This window comes from Carya illinoinensis, chromosome 10, assembly GCF_018687715.1.
Source record: "Carya illinoinensis cultivar Pawnee chromosome 10, C.illinoinensisPawnee_v1, whole genome shotgun sequence".
Taxonomy (NCBI): Eukaryota; Viridiplantae; Streptophyta; class Magnoliopsida; order Fagales; family Juglandaceae; genus Carya; species Carya illinoinensis.
The window spans coordinates 8,384,258-8,405,514 of record NC_056761.1 but is presented as its reverse complement, the minus strand read 5'-3'; the positions used below and the strand labels follow the sequence as shown (position 1 = coordinate 8,405,514).

The following is a 21,257-nucleotide window of genomic DNA, read 5'->3' as shown; positions in this document are numbered from 1 at the left end:
GCAATCGAAATGGCAAAAAGTAGGTCTAACCAACAGCCACTTCATCACAAACAAGCAATTGAAATGGCAAAAAACAACATAACCAACGACTTCTTCACAAAAAACAAGCAATCAAAATGACAAATAATAACTCTAACCAACAGCTTCTTTATAAAAAAAAAAAAAAAAAAAAAAAGCAATCGAAATGACAAAAAATAGCTCTAACCAATAGCTTCTTCATAAAAAACAAGCAATTGAAACGGCAAAGAACAACAGTAATCAGACAGCCCCTTCATCACAAACAAAGTATCAAGAAGTAGGTTTTGTGAATAACCAATAGGCCATTCGATACAAACAATCAATCAAGATGCCAATCTGACCAAAATACCAACAGTTCCAAAATCACAAACAAGTTCACTAGAGGTGTAAAAATAAACTGAAAAATCAGAAAACCTGCCCGAACCGGTTGGTTTGGTTTGATTTTCGATCAGTTTAGTCCAGAATCAGTTTCTTCATTAAAAAATCGGTCAAATCTAGTCCAGAATCGGTTTTACATTTTTTAAGACCGGATTAGACTGGACTGGTTCACATATTATATATATTATTAATTTGTAATATTATGTATAATATATATAATTATGTATGAAATAATATATTCTAATTTATAATATAATATTTTAATCTTAAACATGAATATTTATTTAATCATATGCTTTAAATATAAAATATATATTAAGTACATTTTATTACCTAATAAATTCTTAATATATCTCTTTTGATAAATAAATAAGTAATACTAATATACTTAATATATTAAAACCAGAAAATCAGACTAGAACTGGTAAAACCAGATGTACTGGTTTAGGGGGTAACCAAAGTTTTGAATACCGTACCGAATGTTATACCGGTCAAGGCACTGAAACGAAATATATCGATACCGGTACCGTTTCGGGGTAGTCGATATATGAATAAATTATATATATAAATATATATAAATTATATTCTAAAATAATAGTCTATATATGAATAAATTATACATAAATACATATATATAAATTATAAATAGTCTAATCTAAATTGGGTGTAAAAAAATGAGCTTATAGTTTGAATAAATGAAAAAAAAAAAAAAGGTAAAGGCCGAAATACAGACCAGTATTTGAGGCGGTATGAAATAGGTATAATACTTGTACCGGACCAGTGGTCGGTACGGTATATATTGGCCGTACCGGTATGGTATTTAAAATAGTGGAGATAACCAGTGCATAATCGATTTTTGAAAATGTAAAACCAGTACATACCGGCTCAATCCTAAATTTTGTTCAAAATTGGATTGGTTACATCCCTAAAGCTCACGAATGGCAAGCACTGAGATTCAAAAATCCATTCTAAACAGAGGCACATTGAATAGCTAAATCCTAGAACACAAATGAAAGGACCAAATATCACAAACAAAGATTTCAAAAGCCAAAGTTAGACCCAAATGTAAGGAAAAAAATTCTCCAAAAATATGCATAAGAGATTCAACCATGGAAGCCCAAAAATCATGTGGCATAGATTGAGAAATAAGAGTGAGAAATACTTACATATATTCACTCCGATGAAGAGAAACCGATGTTAATGATGGCTACGTTGCGAGAGAGGGAAACATCGAAGAGGGCAACAGCGAATGGAGAGAGAGGGAACTGCAGGACCAACAACTAAAAGGAATGAGAACATCACTTTGGAGATGTATAGTAGTTTCTTATATATGGTGAATCACCGTTTCTCTCCTATATCAAAACCCTAAAATAGGGAATGAGATGGGAGGAGATTTATCAGCTCCTCTCTAAATTTTTTCCTATCATTTGAGGATAACAGTGAAATAGGACATCGGATGGAAATGCTCTCATATTATTTTGGATTGCGTTGGGATGGACTGTCCATCACTCCATCTCGATTTCCTCCCTATTGCAATTAACATTAGAGCCGCTTTGCAATATTTTTCAAGAACAGTTAATTTCTTTTTTAACATTTTTTATAATTTAAATAGGGATAGACATAAAATATAAATCTCTCAATATTTAATATTTGAGATTTGTGTTAAATTTATATTTTTTCAAATTACAGAAGGTGTTTAAGATAAACAAAAAATGTAAAAAATCATCATTCAGAGATGTGATATGTGAATAAGTTTCATGGAGACATACATACCAATTTATCATCTAGGGCATAGGAATTAGGAGGACTTGTTTTTTTTTTTTTTAAATCCCTAGACTAATCGTAAAGCTACAAACAAGGCCATTACGTTGCACAAAAATGTGTGATGAATCATTGGCTCTCATATAATGTGTAATTTTCTTTTGACGAAGCAATCAATGCGCCACAGATGTTGCGTAGGACAAGTCACTGATTGTGCCATTTGTTGGACACCCATCACATTAACAAGTTTTACTATATATAAATACAGTCACGTATTAATCTGTATATTAATACTGATTTATTTATACTTAAAATTTAAATTAACATTATTTTTAATAAAATTTACTTTTTAACTAATCACATCATATTAATGTACATATTAGTGCACAATTATATTTACAACTATATTTTTCTAACATTAAATTCTACTATTAATTACTTTTTCAAATTTTGCCACGTAGAAACTAATTTATATATTTATGTATATATTAATATTGTTGCCTTTATGTTAAAAATTAAATTAATAATATTTTTGTTAAAATTTGATTTTTTGACCAATCACGTTGGATGAGTGTAAATATTGATATATAAAATCATTTATAATTAAATTTTTTCTATTTTTTCTATCCGAAAAATGATAGTTAAAATTATGAATATGTAAGTACCGTATAATTAATTTAAAAAAATAAATAAATATGTGATCTGTATAAAAAAATTAATTTGTTAATAATAAATTTCACTCTAAAAAAGTGGCTGTACCATAATATATTTCACTTCTATATATAATATTATTCATTATTATTTAATTTAACATTACAAATGTGAAATTATTTATCATTGTTTTGAATGAAAAGAGCTCGAATCACGAAAATGGCTCAAAATTTTTCAATGCCTGTCCTTATCTTTTACAACGCCCAGTCTTCGTGGCCGATCGTATCAAAAGCCCATCCCCAAACATAAACCTGATCCATACCCCAAAATCCGGCATCAATGGTCAAAATATCTGGATCGGCTGTTATTACATCGAACCCCTCCCCCGCGCCAGTCCAAGGGGACCCCAATGACGATGGGTTCCGCAAGTTTTGCTTCAGTCTTAGCCAATGGCTGGCAGAGTTTCAGTTCGCCAGTGGTTTTCGTGCGCACGTTAGCAACCACCCATGCTCCGCTTTTTAAGCACTACAACGACAATCACTTGGTCGCTTGGGCTTCGACTTCTGGGTCTCCACTAAGCAATGGCAGAACCTTTGCATGTGAGTCCTCGAGTCCAGACGTTACCACCACAACTCCTGTTGTAGGGTACGTAGAACATGATTTTATTGTTAAATTATGCGTTCCCGTAATTTTAGGTTCCAACTTACATTTTGTGGGTTGCAATGAATTTTTTGTTTTCACTTTGATTGGTTGCTGATAAAACAGAGGAAAGCTTCGGAATATGAAGTTTCAACTTTCAAGAATTTATATTTCATAAACTTATTTTTTTTTTCCTCTAAAAGAATAAAAATAACTTTTTATTAATGCATTAATGTAAGTTTCCGAATATGAAGTTTCAACTTTCAAGTATTTCTATTTCATAAACTTAATTTTTTTTTTCATCTAAAAGAATAAAAATAACTTTTTATTAATGCATTAATGTAAGTTTCCCATACTTACTGGCTATACTTTGTTGGGTGTCTGTAATTTTGGCTTGTTTCTTAGTTGAAGATAGAATTTTAGCTAGGATATCGTAAGTTTTGTTTTTACTTTATTTGTTAATGCGAAAATTTTGAAAAGGCTTTAGAAATGAAGTTTTGAACATTACTTCTCTCTCGCCATACCACGTGCTCAGTGATTTTATTTACTTTTGACGAACCTTCTTGCTCTTACTTTTATTTCGGATTGGAGTGAATTTCATAGGTTTTATTTTTTAGTTCCTCTATATTTCCTGTTCATTGGATTACTGACCATAAGACGTATGCTTTTGTTTAAGCTACGCCAAATATCATCGCTTGCTCCCGTGTACCACACACAAGGGCCCGCCCAGAGTTGAACACTTGGTTGTTTCAGAAGAAGGGCCTGTTCTGGAATATATCTGTAAAACTCTGGATCTTCCTCCTCTGTAAGTATTTTCATCACTCCAGAGTCGACATTATGTTGTATGAGATGTCATTTTGTGTTACTAATCAGGATGAAGTGAAAAATATGATGAATTTCATTATTTGAAGGTTCGTTGGAGATCTCATCCATTTTGGAGCTGTATATTATGCCCTTGTATGTCCAAAGCCTCCTCCAAGTGCCACCCCAGAGCAACTTAGGATATTTGAAGTTGTTACAGCACCATCAGTACTGAGAAAGAGACCTTCCATCAAAGGGAAAACAATACAAGCGGCACAAAAGACTTTTAGGGTAACTCATGTAGACCAGTTCCTTGAAGCTGGATCATACTTACGGGTGTACGTGCACCCAAGACGCTTTCCAAGGTAAAGCATAAATTTTGTCAGAGATTACTATCGTATGTATTGGCACGATTTTTTTTCCAAGAAGAGAGACGGTATTTCAAAATTTTATTGATTACCTTCACTTTCGGTATAGTGATACCTTTTGCAAAAAGAAAGCTTAAGGGTTATAAAAATCCCAAAACCAAGCTTCATGAAAATTGTAAACTAATCTATAACCTGTACTACTATTCATACTAAGCCAAAACAAGTGGTTATTCTATACAACATACAATTGTAACAATTCTCTATGTACTAGCATAATACCCGTTGAAATTTGAATCCCAATCAGGTGCTATGAAATTGACTGGAAATCAAGGATCATAGCTGTGGCTGAATCCTACGTGGTTTTGGACAAACCTTCGGGTACATCAGTATGTAACCAATCCATGAATCTCTCAATTGTGTTTATGAGACATCTCATAGGTTGTGCCTTAAATGAATGGATCTTCTATGTCAATATTTACATGATTGTAAATCCTAGAGCTGCATAGTTACGTTATTGTTTCTGTACTTGTGTTTTGGCCTCTCTCTCCCAAGTAAACGAAGTCCAAAACAATGATTAATTGACATTATTATTTCACCCTAAAGAAGATTTACATTCTTTATGATATTTGAGTTGCTTGAGATCTTTCATATGAAATTTCGGAATTTTGTGATTAGTTAATTGATTGCCTATGGCTTATTGATTCTATGTCAATTTTTATTAGGTGGGTGGGACTACGAACAATATTGAAGAAACTTGTGCAACCTTTGCTACCCGTGCCCTGGGTTTGACAACCCCTTTGTTGACCACCCACCAGATTGATAATTGCACAGAAGGCTGGTACCGTATCTTGCAGTATTTATTATCATATAGAATTATTATCGTTGGTTGATAATAAGTAATGGCTAGTAATTTTCTTGCAGTGTTTTGTTAGCAAGGACAAAGGATTACTGCTCAGTTTTTCATGGTAAAATCAGAGTAAGTTATTTAATATCCTTTCTAGGTGCATGCTGGACTCAGCTTGTCCTACTTAATGAAGACTCCAATTACCCTGGAGCTGCAAGGGACCCTCCAAACTGAGCAAATTTACAATACTCAATGTATATGTATTTTTGATTCACCATATTTTCAATTATTAGGTAATTTATTTTTTCTTTTCTTCTCTGGCAGATATTCTTAACTATATGATTCTTCCTGTCATCAGGAGAAAAAGGTGAAGAAACTTTATCTTGCTCTTGTTGCTGCTCCTGTACCAATCGGGATTATTACCCACTACATGCGTCCAACAAGCATGGCACCAAGACTCATTTCAGAAGGTAGTCATCTTGGTCAAGCCTCACAGTGATTATGGCAAATTGAATTAAAACTTTGATGAGTTGCATTTTTTTTTTTTTTTTTTTATCTTGAGGATGAAAGACATGGACGGGAGAGGTATGTACTGCTCAATTAGACTTTGATGCTGGAGCATCCAAGAGGCATGCAAAGGCTTGGGGTCTATAGATTATAGATTATCAATCAACTGGTTGGACCATAAGCCAGATGATTTACATTATGGTAAGTTCCAAGATGGCCCAATTGTGCCAATTATAGAGTAAAAAGAAGCATTTGACTCTTCCATGCATGCTCGACTCTGCCCCCTGTAACATGATCGCTAAATTTGTGAGGATACTTTCTTCACAACTCCAGTTTTTTATGCATTGTCTTCTCTTACTCTAATTTTTTGGCAAGTCCATTCTTAAATCAATTATTTCTGCAATTTATACAGTTAAGTAATCAATCTCTCTGTTTTATATGGGTTTACGGTGTGGATTGACCCCAAAACTTTTGTGGCATTCAGATTTTATTGAAGGATGGAACTTTTGTCAACTTGAGGTCTTGGAATGCAAGGAAGTTCCGTGGCCAAATGCTGTCATTGAAAATAAATATTGTATCGAAGATTGTGGCTGGCCCTCCAAAGATGTTGCATATGAGTGTAAAATCAACCTTCTGACTGGTCGGACTCATCAGGTTCTCACCTGTTCTATCTTCTATTTTTCTTCCTTTTTTTTTCCCATTTTTAGCCTCAATCCTGTGGAGACAACAGATAATGATTGCTTCTGCAACTTTCCTGCACTCCTAAAGATGTGCTTCTTCTAGTGTTGCCTATGAAGCAATTGCCATTTGATTCTGAAGGAAAAGTTGAAATTTTCCTCTAAAGCAGAAGATTTCATGGTGAATAGGGCTTTAGATTCTGAGGACATCTAGTCTGAAGGATTTTGAAATTTCAGTGATTTGACTCAGAATATTTAATGACATTTGCTTGGTAAAATTACTTGTTGGTACTCATAAAAAAAATAAAAATAAAAATAAAAAATAAAAATTACTTCTTGTTGGTAGGCCTGCTGTTCTGAACTTTGTTCTTATCAATTTTATGGTTCTTTGGTTCACATAATGAAGCTATTAGAAAGTCAATATTGAGCCAGACTTTATGGCAGTTTATTATCCACAGATAGCTTTGTTATTGTATTAGGTACTATCAAAAGGAGAGGAGTCACAGGATCAGAGAGTTTTCAGATACTTTTGTCATATGAGAGAAGACTAGATCTACTACTATGAAAATAACTAGTCATATTGCAGATTCGAGCACAGCTGGCTGCCTCCGGTGCACCGTTAGTGGGTGACTTGATGTACATGCCAGCTGCAATTGCGGAGATGAATAATCCTGGGCTTAACCCATTTGGCAAATGCAAGAAAAGTTATACAAGCGAGACAGATAACTCAACGGCTGTTAGAGAATGGATTGCACTGCATGGGAAGGAACCAAAGATTGCTGTTGGCCTTCAGGCATGTCAGATCTCATGGGATAATGGTGCACACACATATAAGGCTGGATCTCCTTGGTGGAGATGTGAAATAGCTTAGAATAGGTACTTGCTAATGGTCCATTCTGTGTGGTTCACTTCATCTCATGGAAACAATTTGATAAGAGTTGTAAGAAGAAAAGGGAACTTGGTTAGTCCTCAGTTAAAAACAACTGACATTGAAGTAATGGGATATTTTTAGCCAGGACATCATGTGTTTTTACTACACCTCTCCCTCTTTCCCTCACAACAGTTTTATGGGTAATGGGCTTATTTTGAGTTGAGATGAGATGAGTTAACATGTAAGTTAAAAGTTGGATAAAATCTTATTTTTTAATATTAATACTGTTTTAAAATTTAAAAAAATTGAATTTTTTATTATATTCTATGTAGAAATTTGAAAAAAATTATATTAATGAGATGAAATAAAACACTTTTTATATCCAAACCGTGCCTGTCTTTCACTTTTAAACCTTTTTTTTCACCTGTAACCTAAACAAATTTGAAGTTCGCAATTTTTTGGCCCCAATGTAAAGCAGAGGCATCCCAGTACGGTCCCATCTACGATTGCTGGTGTATATCTCTCCCAATAAAATTAAATAAATAAAGACAAAAACCCCAACATTGACCAGAGGCAAGTTTAAGCCAGAACCACATCGCCTCAGAAGTTTAACATGTTGCATTCTCTCTCATAATCTTATATTCTCACCCCATGAAATGATAAATTGATAATAAACAAAGCCATAGTTAATACCGCTTCTTGAAAACATAAAGCTCTCATCCATTGATCTTTTCTGCTACAATAACTATCTCAACTTGTGAACAGAGGAAAAGGAAAACCATCTTCTACACCCACCCTTGTTATAATATGTTCTGATTTGTCATTTATATGATTTTGAAGAAGAAACTTTGCGGCATCGAATTGAAGACAATCTAATGTCAGTGACTCTTAATCAACCATTATCGCCATCGCATGCAGCTTCAGCCGATGCTCAATCCTCTCCTCTCTCACTATATTACAAGGAAATCCTTAAACTTCTCACTGCTTGGCCTGCTCAAAAATAGGATGAAAGGTTGTCATCATGAGCAGACGATCTATCTTAACACTATTTCGATGATATATAAACTAATAAGATGATATGCCTACTTCTTCCCCAACTGTTTAATGGCCCTATGGGAGATGGGAAAGGCTATCCTGCAGTGTTTTTGTCGCCATACAAACAAGTTGCACATAAAGATTAAAAACAAAAAGCAACTTTGACCATGGTAATCATTATGCATCTTGGTCCCAAGAGAAATCTGAAAGAAACCTAAACTATCAATCTACAAAGAGATGAGATGTTACCTGTGAGTAGAGGAAGGTGCCAAGAATTGCAATGGCAGCTCCAATAGCATTGACGGGTTGGACTGGTGTGTGAAAGATTATGATCGATGAGACTATAACAGATGTCCTCTTCATTGTGTTTCCTACGCTGAAAGTCAATGGAGAAATCTGATCGAGAGACATGTATGAAACTTGGTTATACAAGTGATAGAAGACACTCTGCACTGCCACCCACCTGCAAAAATTCCAAGCCAACATCTCTCAGGTTAAACCAGCACATATTGGACCTAAAAGAAAAAAAAAATACTAACAAATATATTGTAATCAAACGAAAAACTGAACAAAAGGAAATTGACTGTCATTCAAGTAATTGTACTCGGATTTTAGAGCAGATAGAAAATCAGAACATTGTGATATTTGTTTCTTGAAAAATGAAAAATGGTTTATGTAGTCTTTGAGTAAGTCCCACGCACTATTCTTGAAAAAAATAAGAAAAATTCTGGACCGCACTCTTTTCAAAAGGAATGTACAGGACTTACACAGCCCAGGACTTATCTATAGTTACTTTTGTTTCTTTTGGCCGATTCTAGATTTATTAAGTACTTAAATATCTTAGTATGCCAACAAATTCTGAGACAAAGAAATGTTAGTTTTACAAAGAAAACTCTTCCGTTTCAGACGTGGTAACTTCTGATCTATCGAGTTTTACTTGAAAATACATCAAACCGGTTAAAACAACCAGACAATTGTGAAGTACAGATTCGTTGGGTGAGATGGCAAAAATCCGATGTCTTATACAATTGAGATTACCATATGAAATGTGGTCCATTCTGAGAGATGGCTTTTTCCCAGCCAGCCGCCCACATCTTGGGGCCCTCCACTGCAATGGCAAAAGGTGTAAGAATCAAAAGAGACAACATAGACAGACAAGCATAGTAGTTCATCCCACTAATAGACTTCCCCTTCATCCCTTTCTTCGAGAATATGTTCCGAAATACAAAAGCTAATTTGATATCATGGCGCCGTAAACCCTGCACATATTGCGAGACATATTCAATCCCAAAACACCAATATCAGGAAAACCACATTTAAAACATTGCAATACATCGACAGTCATCAAATTGTAATTGAGTAAACTTTCTTACCAGTCATGTTGAAATTGAGCTCGGTCCCGGCGGCAAGGGCGCATCCTCCGATTATTGGCAAGAGCGACAGATAAACCGGCACCGGAAACATCTCACCAAGCAAAAACCTTGAAACCAAGACGCTGAAAGCAGGCTCACCACTCTTGATGATGTGGGTGAACGAAACAGCAACTTTCGACCTGCTCACAGTTGCTGTTACATGCCCAATGGTGTGCGCCACCGCAACCTACACCATTCGGGAAATATAAAATCAGAGTCCCAAAACCACAAAATACTCTGTATCTTTCCAAGAAAACTAAGAAAAATCATAGAACAGAAAAAAGGTTGTCATGTTTATTACGACAAGCGGAAGTTCTTAATTTGCCATATTCTACTTGATATTCACGATTTCATTTCATTTATGTTTTTTTCTTTCTCCCTATATTCACACAAACAGAGGAAAATGGGGATATATTTAACTGATTGAAGAGTTACTAGCTTTCTTACTGGAAAAATTCTCTTCCTGAACTCCAAATCTGTATTGGGAACATCGGCAATCCTCGTGGCCACGAAATCAGCATCATGAGCGACCCAGTTGCGAGCGAAAGCGTGGAAATGAGCCACGGGTATGAAAAAGCATTGAGAACCTTCTTATTGTACATATTGAAAACCACATTAAGAGCCCACCAGGTGGCGAAATATATACTAATCTTGAGCCTCTGAGCCGCCTCAAAGCGGGCCTGCTTGTCCGGAAACTCGATGTTAATCTCAAGTGGCCGAGACCGGTCGGCTTCGTAGGCCTTGCACTCTGTTCCTCGCTTTTGGGTCTTCGTTGGCAATGCAAAATTCTCGATGGAAGAAATGTAAATGGCTTTCTGGTAAGAGAAAGAGCGATTAAGACTCTGTGAAATGTAAATGGGTTTCTGGTAAGAGAAAGAGCGATTAAGACTCTGTGAAATGTAAATGGGTTTCTGGTAAGAGAAAGAGCGATAAAGACTGTTTCACATTTTGAGTGGTGAGTTGGGAAGGAAACCGAGGCTTCGAAAGAGGAAGCTTTCGGGTTGTGAAATCTGACGCCGTGAAGGATGAGGCTATGAACTTCACCGAAGAGATCATGATGTCCGTGTATGCAAAACTAAACTCGATACCGAGGCTTAGATTGGACTCTGTATACACCGGAAGCAAAGGAGAGGTTCAAGAAACATTTTCTTGGGATTGGTTGGCTGATACTTGTGGGAAAACTAAGAAAACGTTAGAGCTCTGAGGGAATTCCGACGGATTAAAGATGACGACTCGGAAAGATGAGTTGGGCGAGTAAGCTGTAAGAACTCGTTGAGATTGAGATAGAAAGTGAGAAAATCAACGAGAAAAAGTGAGGGAAAGTAGGACTTGGACGTGAGTTTTTGAACCGTCTTGGACATGGTTGGGGGCAGATGAAGTACATATATAGGCTGGCCGAGGAGCCGTCGGGAATTTCGAATTTCTGACTTTAGTACTTGTGGGGGGACTGGGTCTTCGGCTAGGCGGCCCGACCCAGAACAATCCAGCAGCCCTGAACCAAGCTGGGTGTAGGGACTTTTGGACCTGGGTCTCAGGCTAGCTAAAAGCCTGTCTCCAATCTATTGTCTCCCCTCGCCCAAAGCTTTGTTTATGTTGGTTTCCCAAGTGGGTTGCGCACACCCAAGGAAGGACAACACGCCTCTCCACGCCTGAGTGAGTAGGGGCACATCACATTTATGACTGGCTCAGTCACTGAAAATCAGGAACACGTCGTATTTATTATGTGGCAATGTATACCCTCACATGATCATGACATGGCAAACCATTGCCGAGCCAGAGACAAGACAGGTCTGACTTAGACATACCTTGGAATCCTACACCTCTCCTAATTAATAGGGTTCAGGCCATGTATAAGAGCCCCATCCCTTTTACATAAAATGTTGGTTGATCCTTTTTACACATACGCGAAACACCTACTAACAAAACCATCAGAGGACTAACGGACTCCCCCGAGTCCATCCTTTGCTCGTCTTGCAGGTACACAGGGCAAGCCTGCACAACTGTCCCAAACTGCGCAGGAGGAAGAGTGTGCGAACGACGTGATGGAGGCAAGGCGGAGATGGAAGAAATGATAAGGAAGCTCACCGAGGAAATAGGGGAATTGCGCAAGGAGAACATCGCGTTACGACGAACCAATGAAGAGCGAGGAAGGGAAGATGAGCCTAGTGGCAATGAGCACATCGAGTCACGTCGTGACCATGTGAGTGCGGCAGAAGGTGAAGAAAGAAGACAGATACATTCGAAACTGCAAGAACTGGAAGACAAGTACGCGGAGATAGCTAGGCAGGTTGGGACCCCCTCAACGGTCGATCAGCTGCTAGGCAACACAAACTTGCCTTACAGCACTGAAGTCATGGCAGTTCCTCTACTGTCGAAATTCAAAGTTCCTTAGATGGAGCTATACGACGGAACCAAGGACCCGCTAGAACACATGGACATATTTAAGGCCCACATGACGTTGCACGGTTTCCCGGGAGATGTAGCCTGTCGAGCCTTCCCATTGACACTGAAGGGCAGAGCCTAAATGTGGTTCGGATCCCTATCGTCGGGGACGATAGGACGCTTCGACGAGTTGGTTGGCCTATTTGTGACTTAGTTCTTAGCAAGCCAGAAAAGAAGGTGCCCGACGGCATATCTCCTAACTGTCAAGCAAGTGATAGTGAAAGCCTGAAATCAAGACGATCAAGATGAAAAGATCACCCTGGCGGCCTTCCTAGGCGGGATCTGGCCTAGAAGCCCCATCATGGAGGAGATAGCCTGCCAGACCTCGACCACCTTAAGGGAATTCATGGATCGAGCATATGGGTTTATTAATGTGGAGGATACGTTGGAAGCACTAATGGCGCCGCGATAATTCGAAGTGGAGCGGGTTGACCTAAGGGAGACTGGGCTGAAGAACGATCGAGGGTGAGACAAGGGGAATAAGGGGGCTACGGAGTCGAAGAAAAAGGGAGAAACTTCGGGGTGCTCGTGACCATAGGGCGCCACCAGAATGCATGCCAACTTGATAGTAGAAGGAGAAAAGGAGATGAGCTCACGAAGGGACTCAGGGCGAGAACCCAAAGGGCGCCCGTATTGCAGTCGCCATATGATCGACAGACATATTACTGAAGACTATTACACCCTTAAGAGAAGGAGGATGGAAATGAAGGATCGAGGGTGCTGCTTCGAGGATCGGTGAAAGCTACCTAGGGATGGAAATCGAAGGACACCGCTAGGCAATTGGGGGACTCATCCCAAAGTTCAGAGGAGCCCTAAGAGAACCAGAAGGCCGATCGGTGAAATCCGCATGATCGCTAGTAGAAACGCAAGAGGAGGGTCCACCTCTTCAACCCAAAAGGCACATGCCCGTGGGTCGCAATACGAAGAAATTTTCACGACTGATCAGGTCGTGCCCTGAGTCTGCAAGCCGACCCAAAGGATCACTATAAGTTTTAGTGAGAAGGATGAGAAAGGGATCCTTCACCCACATGATAACACGTTGGTCGTGACCATGCAGGTCGTGAATTTCACCCTCAAGCGGATCCTGGTGGATAATGGGAGCTCGGCATATATCCCGTTCTGGAAAGCCTTTGTCAGGATAGGGATAAGCTTGGATAGGTTATGGCAAGCTCCAGTCCCTATAAAAGGCTTCACTAGCGATGTGGTCCAACCAATGGGGGTTATTACCTTATCAGTCCTAGCAGGTAAGGCCCCGAGGAGGACGGCAACCATGGCGGACTTCTTGGTGGTCAAAGCCCTGTCATCATACAATGCGATAGTCGGTCGTCTCACGCTAAGCAACCTCAAGGTGTGACCTCCACGTATCATCTCAAGATGAAGTTCCCCACAGATTTAGATCCTAGAGCGGGAATACTACGCCCACGAACTCAAGCACGAGGTGAAGACAATTACAAGTGCCAACGAGGGAGGCATGGGAGTTGAAACCTCTCTCCCTCCAGACCTGACCGAATGGGACGAAGAGATCTGAGATGAGAGGGCCGTGCACCAAGCCGAGCCAAATGAGCCCCTGGAACTCGTCTCGGTTGATACCCAAAGACCGAAACGTACAGTTTGAAGAGGGACCCGACTGACCCCCGAGTTAAGGCAACAACTGAAGCACCTCCTCGTTGAGCACTAGGACATCTTTGCTTGGAGCCATAAAGATATACCAGAAATAGACAATTTGGTCATCGAACATCGGCTCTGTGTCGACTCGGCGGCTTGGAAGGTTAAGCAGAAACAACAGAGTTTTAGTGCCAAGAAATATGTAGCCATCGCAAAAGAAGTGGATCAACTCCTTGCAGCAAGGCTCGTCTATGAGGTGCATTACCCGAAGTGGCTCTCTAATGTGGTCCTAGTGAAAATAACTAACGAGAAGTGGTGGATGTGCGTGGACTTCGACTTCATCGACCTCAACAAAGCATGCCCAAAGGAAAGCTTCCCCCACCCATCATTGATTTAATTATGGATTCAATGGTAGGGCACCCCCTCCTCAATTTTATGGATGCCTACTCTGGGTACAACTAGATCAAGAAAAGCCCAAATGAAGAAGAGAAGATAGCGTCCGTTATAGATTGGGGCTATTCTGCTATAAAACCATGCCATTCAGTTTGAAGAACACCGACGCCACATATCAGTGGATAGTTAACCGAATGTTCAAACAACAGATTTGTCAGAACATGGTGGTATATGTGGACAACCTGCTGGTGAAGAGCAAGAAGGCGGACTCACACTTGATGAATCTCCGTGAGGCTTTCTTGGTCCTTCGACGATACCAGACAAAACTCAATCTGGCGAAATGTGCATTTAGGGTGGAGTCCAAGAATTTCTTGGGGTTTATGGTCTCGGAGAGAGGCATCAAAGCCAATCTTGAGAAAGTCGAATCCCTAGACTAGCCGCAACCCAAATGCGGGGTAAGGCCGAGTCCTTAGACCGGCAAACCCTAGCCTAATGAAGTCGAGTCCCTAAACTTGCTACAATGCAATTGTGGGATAAGGTAGAGTCCCTAGACCAGCAGACCCCCGTCCAACGAAGTCTAGTCTCTAGACTTGCCCTAATCGAAACTTTGGGATAAGGTCAAGTCGCTATACTGGCAGACCCTTACGCAATGAAGTCGAGTCCTTAGACTTGTAGTCTCTAGACTCGCTCCAATCGAAACCGTGGGGTAAGGCTAAGTCCCTAGACCGAAAAACCCCTGCCTAACGAAGTCGAGTCCCTAGACTTGTAGTCCCTAGACTCGCTCCAATCAAAGCCGTGAGGTAAGGCTAAGTCCCTAGACTGAAAAACCCCTGCCCAACGAAGTCGAGTCCCTAGACTAGCCCCAATTGAAACTGTGGGGTAAGGCTGAGTCCTTAGACCGATAGACCCCCACCTAACGAAGTTGAGTCCCCTAGACTCACTGCAATCCAACCGCAGGATAAGACCAAGTCCCTAGACCAGCAGACCCCCACCCAACGAAGTTGAGTCTTTAGACTCCCTCCAATTGAAGTCGCGGGGTAAGGCCGAGTCCCTAAATCGGCAGACCCTCGTCCAAAAAAGCCGAGTCTCTAGACTCACCTCAATCCAACTGCGGGTTAAGGCCAAATCTCTAGACCGGCAGATCCCTGCCCAACAAAGTTGAGTCCCTAGACTCACCCTAATCGAAGCCGCGGGATAAGGTCGAGTTGCTAGACCAGCAGTCCCCCGCCCAACGAAGTTGAGTCCCTAAACTCACCACAATCTAATCGTATGGTAAGGCCGAGTCCCTAAATCGGTAGACCCTACCCAACAAAGCCAAGTCCCTAGACTCGCCCCGATCGAAGTCGCAGGGTAAGGCAGAGTCCCTAGACTAGTAGACCCCTGCCCACCGAAGTCGATTCCCTAGATTTGCCACAATCCAACTGCAGGGTAAGGCAAAGTCCCTAAAATGGCAGACCTTCACTCAATGAAATTGAGTCCCTAGATTATGAGACCCCAATTGAACAACCCCCACCCAATCAGGATGATGGGTCCAGCCGGTAGGGTGAGTAAGGGCAGGCTCACCCCTCGAAATTTCTAAGGCTTGAAGGATAAAGCAAGTGAAATGCTGTTGAAATAAATATTCTCATTAATAGGAGAGATTTGTACAAAGGGGATAAAAAAAAAAAAAAACATCGAGCCCGTTAAGGAGGGGGTGGGGTAGAATCACTGGGAGGAAAGTGGGGTATTCGGGCCTCCCAATGTTCTTACAGAAGGCCCAAGTCTCAGGGTTCAACTTGAGCGACTACAAATCTAGCTTATGCAAGTCCTTGTCAGGGAACTCCAGCCAATGCTTCCACATTCATTTGAGGCCTTCCCGATAACCGAACGACCAGGTTGTGTCCCGTATGGCATTACAGTTCTGGATACGAGCCCTGATCTTGGCTGTGTTGTGACGGATACTCTCCAGAGTGGATTTCAGCCCAATGATGGAGAGATCTTGCGACAAGAGATTCTCGTTCTTTTCAAACCTTTCATGCTTCCACCTCCGTCTCGGCCTACTCGAGCTCCACCCTCAGGGCCCGAATTGACTCACAAAACTCGAGGACAACAGTCACGAACATTGCTCTTAAGCCTTAGCATGGTCCCGACGAAGTTGTCTCAGCACGACTTGGTCCCGACATCCGATCTCCTGGGCATTCAGCCTCTGCATGACAGCATCATGCTCATCTGCCAACTGCCTGTTACGGTCGACTAGTTGAGACACGATCTCCATGGCAATATCAAGCTCCTGCCTCAAGTCCGCTTTCTGGTGATCCCACCTAGCAACCTCCCTCTCCATCTGACCAACACGCTCCCACAACTTGTCGATCTACTTGAGCCACTCATCATGGTTGGTCTTGAGTTCTTTGTTCTTCTATGTCATCTGCTGAAGCTTGAAATGCTCGAGACGCATTAGAGAAGCCAACTGGCGGTTGGCCTCAGATAACTCTCCAACCTCATTGTCGACCATATTGGCAATCTAGTCAATGGCGTGCGAGACATAGGTAGAACAAACAAGTGAAGGGAGGGAAACAAAAAAAAAGGGGGGGGAGAGCTCGAGGGCCCAACTTGTAGTAAGAGAGGATGAACGAAACCATACATGAGCAAAGGCAGGCCATAGTTTTCGAGCCATCAGCTCGGTAGTAGCCGTATAGGCTCGCTCTAGCTCTGACTCGGGGTCTGCTCCACCCCGGTCCCAACCCTAGGAGGGGAGCTGGTAAGACCTAGAGGCCATGGGTGGCCCGCCCTCGACATTCCCACCTCTCTATCGTCGGTAGTTCCACATGCACCATCCAAGCAGCCCAGTTATGGACCCCCCGGGGGGTGACCCTTCAAGGAAATTACGACGGTCGTCCGACCCCAGTCCCTCAAAATGCTAGTTGTCACTCAGTTCGACAATATAGGGGGACCAAACTGGGGATTCCTCATTACAACAAGTCCTAGATCCAGAAGAAGAACTGGAGGAGCTCACCGACGTTCTCTCCCCCTACCTTCAAAGGACCACTCCCTGGTCCTGTTTACATCCCCGTACTCTCCCCTCTCATCATCATCATCATCTTCTTCTTCTTCTTCTTCTTCTTCTTCTCTTTCTTCTTCATCTCTTTCTCTTCTCATTCTTCTTCATCTCTTTCTCTTATCTTTCTTTTTCTTCTTCTTCTTCCCCCTCTCCCAGTCTCGTTGCATCGACTACCTTCGTACTATCACGGGTGAGTTCCTCCCTCAAGGTGTCCTCGAATGACTCAAACTTCCCCCCTCGCTCGGCACCTACAAGGGAAAGTTGGCAAAGGACTCGAGAAAGGTTGCCTAAAAAATTGATTCATCCTCTTCCTCAAAGACAGGAAGTAGAGGCTTAACGGGGGCCTGTCGGTAGCCAGCACGAGAAGATGGCCCAACAGCAGGTTGAGCGACTGATGGTGATTTAGCAAGGTACGAAGTCGTCCTCCCTCAAGAGGGAGGAGGAAGGACTTTGACGAGGGAGAGTTCGACGCGCCGGCCCCAATCGAGGAGCCGAGAAAGGAGTCGTGGCAAGCTTTGACCGCCTGGCCGCTTGCTGGGAAGGTTTGACAGACCTCTTCGATCTTGGGGCGTGGGTCATACGCATGCTACGGGGTGAGCCGCTCGGCAACTGGTAATACTCCCACACGCAATAATCTGAGAGCGCAATGTTAGTGTTCGAATCGTACTCATGCTTCTGAGCCCAGTCCACCACCTTCTCGACACGGGCCTTTTCCTCCAGAATCAACCGAATATTCGCACTCTATGCAGTGGGAAGAAGCCCCCAGTTGGCATGGATGGGAAACTCCCCCTGAGCCTGCTCTTCTTCAGGAAACTCCCAACCCGAACAAGAGATGAAAAAGAACTTCTTCGTGTGGTCCTTGATGCTCGAGTAGCGAGACTCCAATGTTGAGATTCTTTGACCTGGGAACCTAGCTTGGAACCCTCACATGTTGCTTGGACGGCGACTGATTTGGTATATTGATAGAAACTCTCGAGCTGTTAGGTTGGGGTACATGTCCTCAGCCTGGGAGAGGGCTTTCCTGGCGATCACGCAGTTGGACATCAGTAATCTCCATCTATTTAGGATAAGCTGGGCAAGAGCCTACCCCAAGTAGTGGAGAACCTACAGGACGAGGAGACAGAATGAGAGGTGGACTTCGTAAGTGAACATCTCGGGGTATAGGGCGACCCAAGACGCTAACCCTGAAGAGTATATAGCATGGTCCAATAGTTGAGGAACCACCAGGATGACCGATCGGGGAATGTTGAACTCCCTCCAAAGAGATTGAAGATCCTTTTTTGTGACTACAGAGATCCAGCATCAACCGTCGTAGGAAGGGGAAGGAACATAGGTGCATGATTGCGCGGCCATCGGAACTAAAGAAGAAAGGTGCTAGAGTTGAAAGGGGAAGGGAAAGGCTTAGAAAGGTCGAGGGAAAGAGATACTCAGGTGGGAGGAAGCTGCAAAAAGGCCAAAGAGGAAGAAGAGCCTAGGGCTTTAAATAGCCAAGGAGTCGGCACAAGGCGTGAGAAACGAAGCAGCACTGACGTGATTGGCTACAATAAAGAGACGTGCCAGTCTCCAATTGTCATGGGCAATGAAAGGGGTGTCAGGCGCTTGAGTAACATGGTCCTGTGAGGTCTCAAGGAGACCATAGGACGTGCAATCTAGCAGTCTCATCTGTTCCTGCCAGAAACTGCTCGCATGTCTAATAGAGGACAAGTGGCACATAAGTTGAAACAGTGATTAACTGACATCCAATGAAGCCAAAAGCCCATAAGACTTGACCCCTGGGCAGGTCGAGACAATTTGGAAATTGGGAAGGTCGTCCCGTTTGGAAACCCCGCCACGTGGCTGCATGTTAGGGACCCTGATCTTGTCCCTAAACATTAAGTTCACGAGCCCGCCTTGGTGATATTGGTGACCGAGTGATCTTGCCAACTTGCTTGTCCTTCAACAAATGGTAGGTGTTTGGGAAACGGAATGATGGAGATGATGGTGGAATTGGGTAGGCTAATTGTTTAGGGCTTGCAATTCACTATGGATGGTTAGGACTTGTTCCTTGAATGTGGAGCCAAGTTGATTGGGCTAGGGTTGATAAGAGGTAATGAGGCTAGGGATTTGGGCTATAAGGCAACTACGGTTGCCAAAATTGCCCAAGGGAATTAGGGTTGGCGCCAAGATGGATGGAGGCTAGGGTTTTGGAAAGATTCCCAAGTAATAAAAATCTTAAAGGAATAGGTGGGGCTAGTTTGGAAAGTCAATGTTGACTTGAGAGATTTAAGGGATGAGAGATTTAAGAAATTGAAAGAAATTATAAATTCCTTAAATTAAGGAATGAGAGATTTAAGGAATTGAAGAGAATTATCAATTCCTTAAACTAAGAGATTTGAATTGGAGGAAGTCAATACTCCTAAAAGGAAAGAGTTTCCTTAAGGAGAATTGTGGGGTTTGGGCTAGGGTAAATTGGGATGAAAGAATGATTTGGGTAGGGTTTTATGGAAGGTTTGCAAGATGGAAGGAATCTTTGAGGGAAGGGTGGAATTCGTTGGACTAGGATGGTAAGTCAATAGTTGACTAGAGAGATTTTAGGAAGAGTAATTTAAGGAATTGAATGTGATTGTCAATTCCTTAAATTAAGAGATTTAAAATGGGAGGGAGTCAAGACTCCTAAAAGGAATTACCTTATAGGGACTTGAGGTGGGCGGCTAGGGTTTTGTGGAGGAAAGGATTTATGGAAAGTGGCAAACACTTTAATGGTCGAAAATGAGAATATGGAAGAATCAAATGAGCAATGGAAGGATGAACACCAAGAACAAAATAATGAACACTCAAGAGGAAAGTAAAATACTTAAGAGCTTGAATGAACAAAAGGTAACAAATCAACTAATGATTCAAGGATTGCACAATAGTTGAAATAAATCTCATGAATTGATAACTTGATAAAAACAAGGATAACAATAACTTGGATTCACAAATTGCACCAAGTTGGAAGATCAAGATAAATAAATCACACCTATTTACGAATTGCAATGTGTGATCATCTTTTTGGGATTCACGAATTGCACCCAAAAAATCAAGTGCCAAACACCGATTGTTGATCTTCTAAACAAAATAATCATTCTCTAGAAAATTTGTCAAAAGATGTAAATGCAAAGATTAAGAGTCTTATTTATAAGGATTACAACTTGAAAACCCTCAATAGGTCCCTTGAAAAGTAAATAATTAAATTAAAATAAACAATAAGTAATAACATAATTGGTATAAGCCAAGTTGACCCATGGCATGTATGAGCCCGTGGGTGGGCTAGGTTGGCCATTCTCTTCATGGGGTCCTACCACCGCGACCCCTGGGTTGGTCGAAGCAGTTTGGGAATCAAGAAGGTTGTCTCGTTTGGAAATCCCGCCACGTGACCGCGGTGAGATTTCGAGGGGTAATGTGGGAGGTCCCAGTCTTGGGACCAGGAGGCTCGACCCAGAACAATCCAACAGCCTAGAACCAAGCTGGGTGTAGGGACTTTTGGGACCTAGGCCTCGGTCCAGCTGAAAGCTCATCTTTAATTTGATGTCTCCCCTCGCCCAAAGCTACTTATGTCGGTTTCCCAAGCGGGTCGCACCCACTCAAGGAAGGACAACACGCCTCTCCATGCTCGAGTGGGTAGGGGCACGTCGCATTTATGATTGGCTCAATCATGAAAAATTAAGAACATGTCGCATTTATTATGTGGCAGGGTATACTCTCACGTGACCACATCATGGCAAGCCATTGCCGAGCCAGAGACGAGACATGTCTAACTCGGACATAGCTTGGAATCCCAAACCTCTCATAACTGACAG

The 21,257-nt window shown here is 41.6% G+C and overlaps 1 protein-coding gene and 1 pseudogene across 2 annotated transcripts; one reads left to right on the top strand and one right to left on the bottom strand.

The window, feature by feature from the left end:
• The first annotated feature begins 3,045 nt into the window (after nt 1–3,045).
• Nucleotides 3,046–7,662, top strand: LOC122279907 (RNA pseudouridine synthase 6, chloroplastic-like). Of its 2 annotated transcripts, none has more exons than XM_043090811.1 (9): nt 3,046–3,453; nt 4,124–4,252; nt 4,359–4,613; nt 4,921–5,002; nt 5,339–5,454; nt 5,538–5,592; nt 5,819–5,930; nt 6,452–6,621; nt 7,124–7,375. In XM_043090811.1, exons 1-9 carry the CDS (start codon nt 3,218–3,220, stop codon nt 7,193–7,195), a joined length of 1,227 nt encoding a protein of 408 aa, XP_042946745.1. In that variant the 5' UTR covers nt 3,046–3,217; the 3' UTR covers nt 7,196–7,375. The 2 variants fall into 2 exon arrangements, with proteins under 2 accessions (XP_042946745.1, XP_042946744.1); XM_043090810.1 differs by having other exon boundaries at nt 3,050–3,453; nt 7,231–7,662.
• Nucleotides 7,663–8,214: 552 nt separating this feature from the next.
• Nucleotides 8,215–11,334, bottom strand: LOC122278732 (annotated as a pseudogene).
• Nucleotides 11,335–21,257: the final 9,923 nt, after the last annotated feature.

Bases quoted from the DNA above. Each gene is read 5' to 3' on its own strand.
- LOC122279907 (XM_043090810.1), top strand. From the start codon at position 3,218: ATGACGATGGGTTCCGCAAGTTTTGCTTCAGTCTTAGCCAATGGCTGG. The intron at 4,614-4,920 runs GTAAAGCATAAA...AATCCCAATCAG, and splicing joins CACCCAAGACGCTTTCCAAG to GTGCTATGAAATTGACTGGA. The intron at 5,455-5,537 runs GTACCGTATCTT...ATTTTCTTGCAG, and splicing joins GATAATTGCACAGAAGGCTG to TGTTTTGTTAGCAAGGACAA.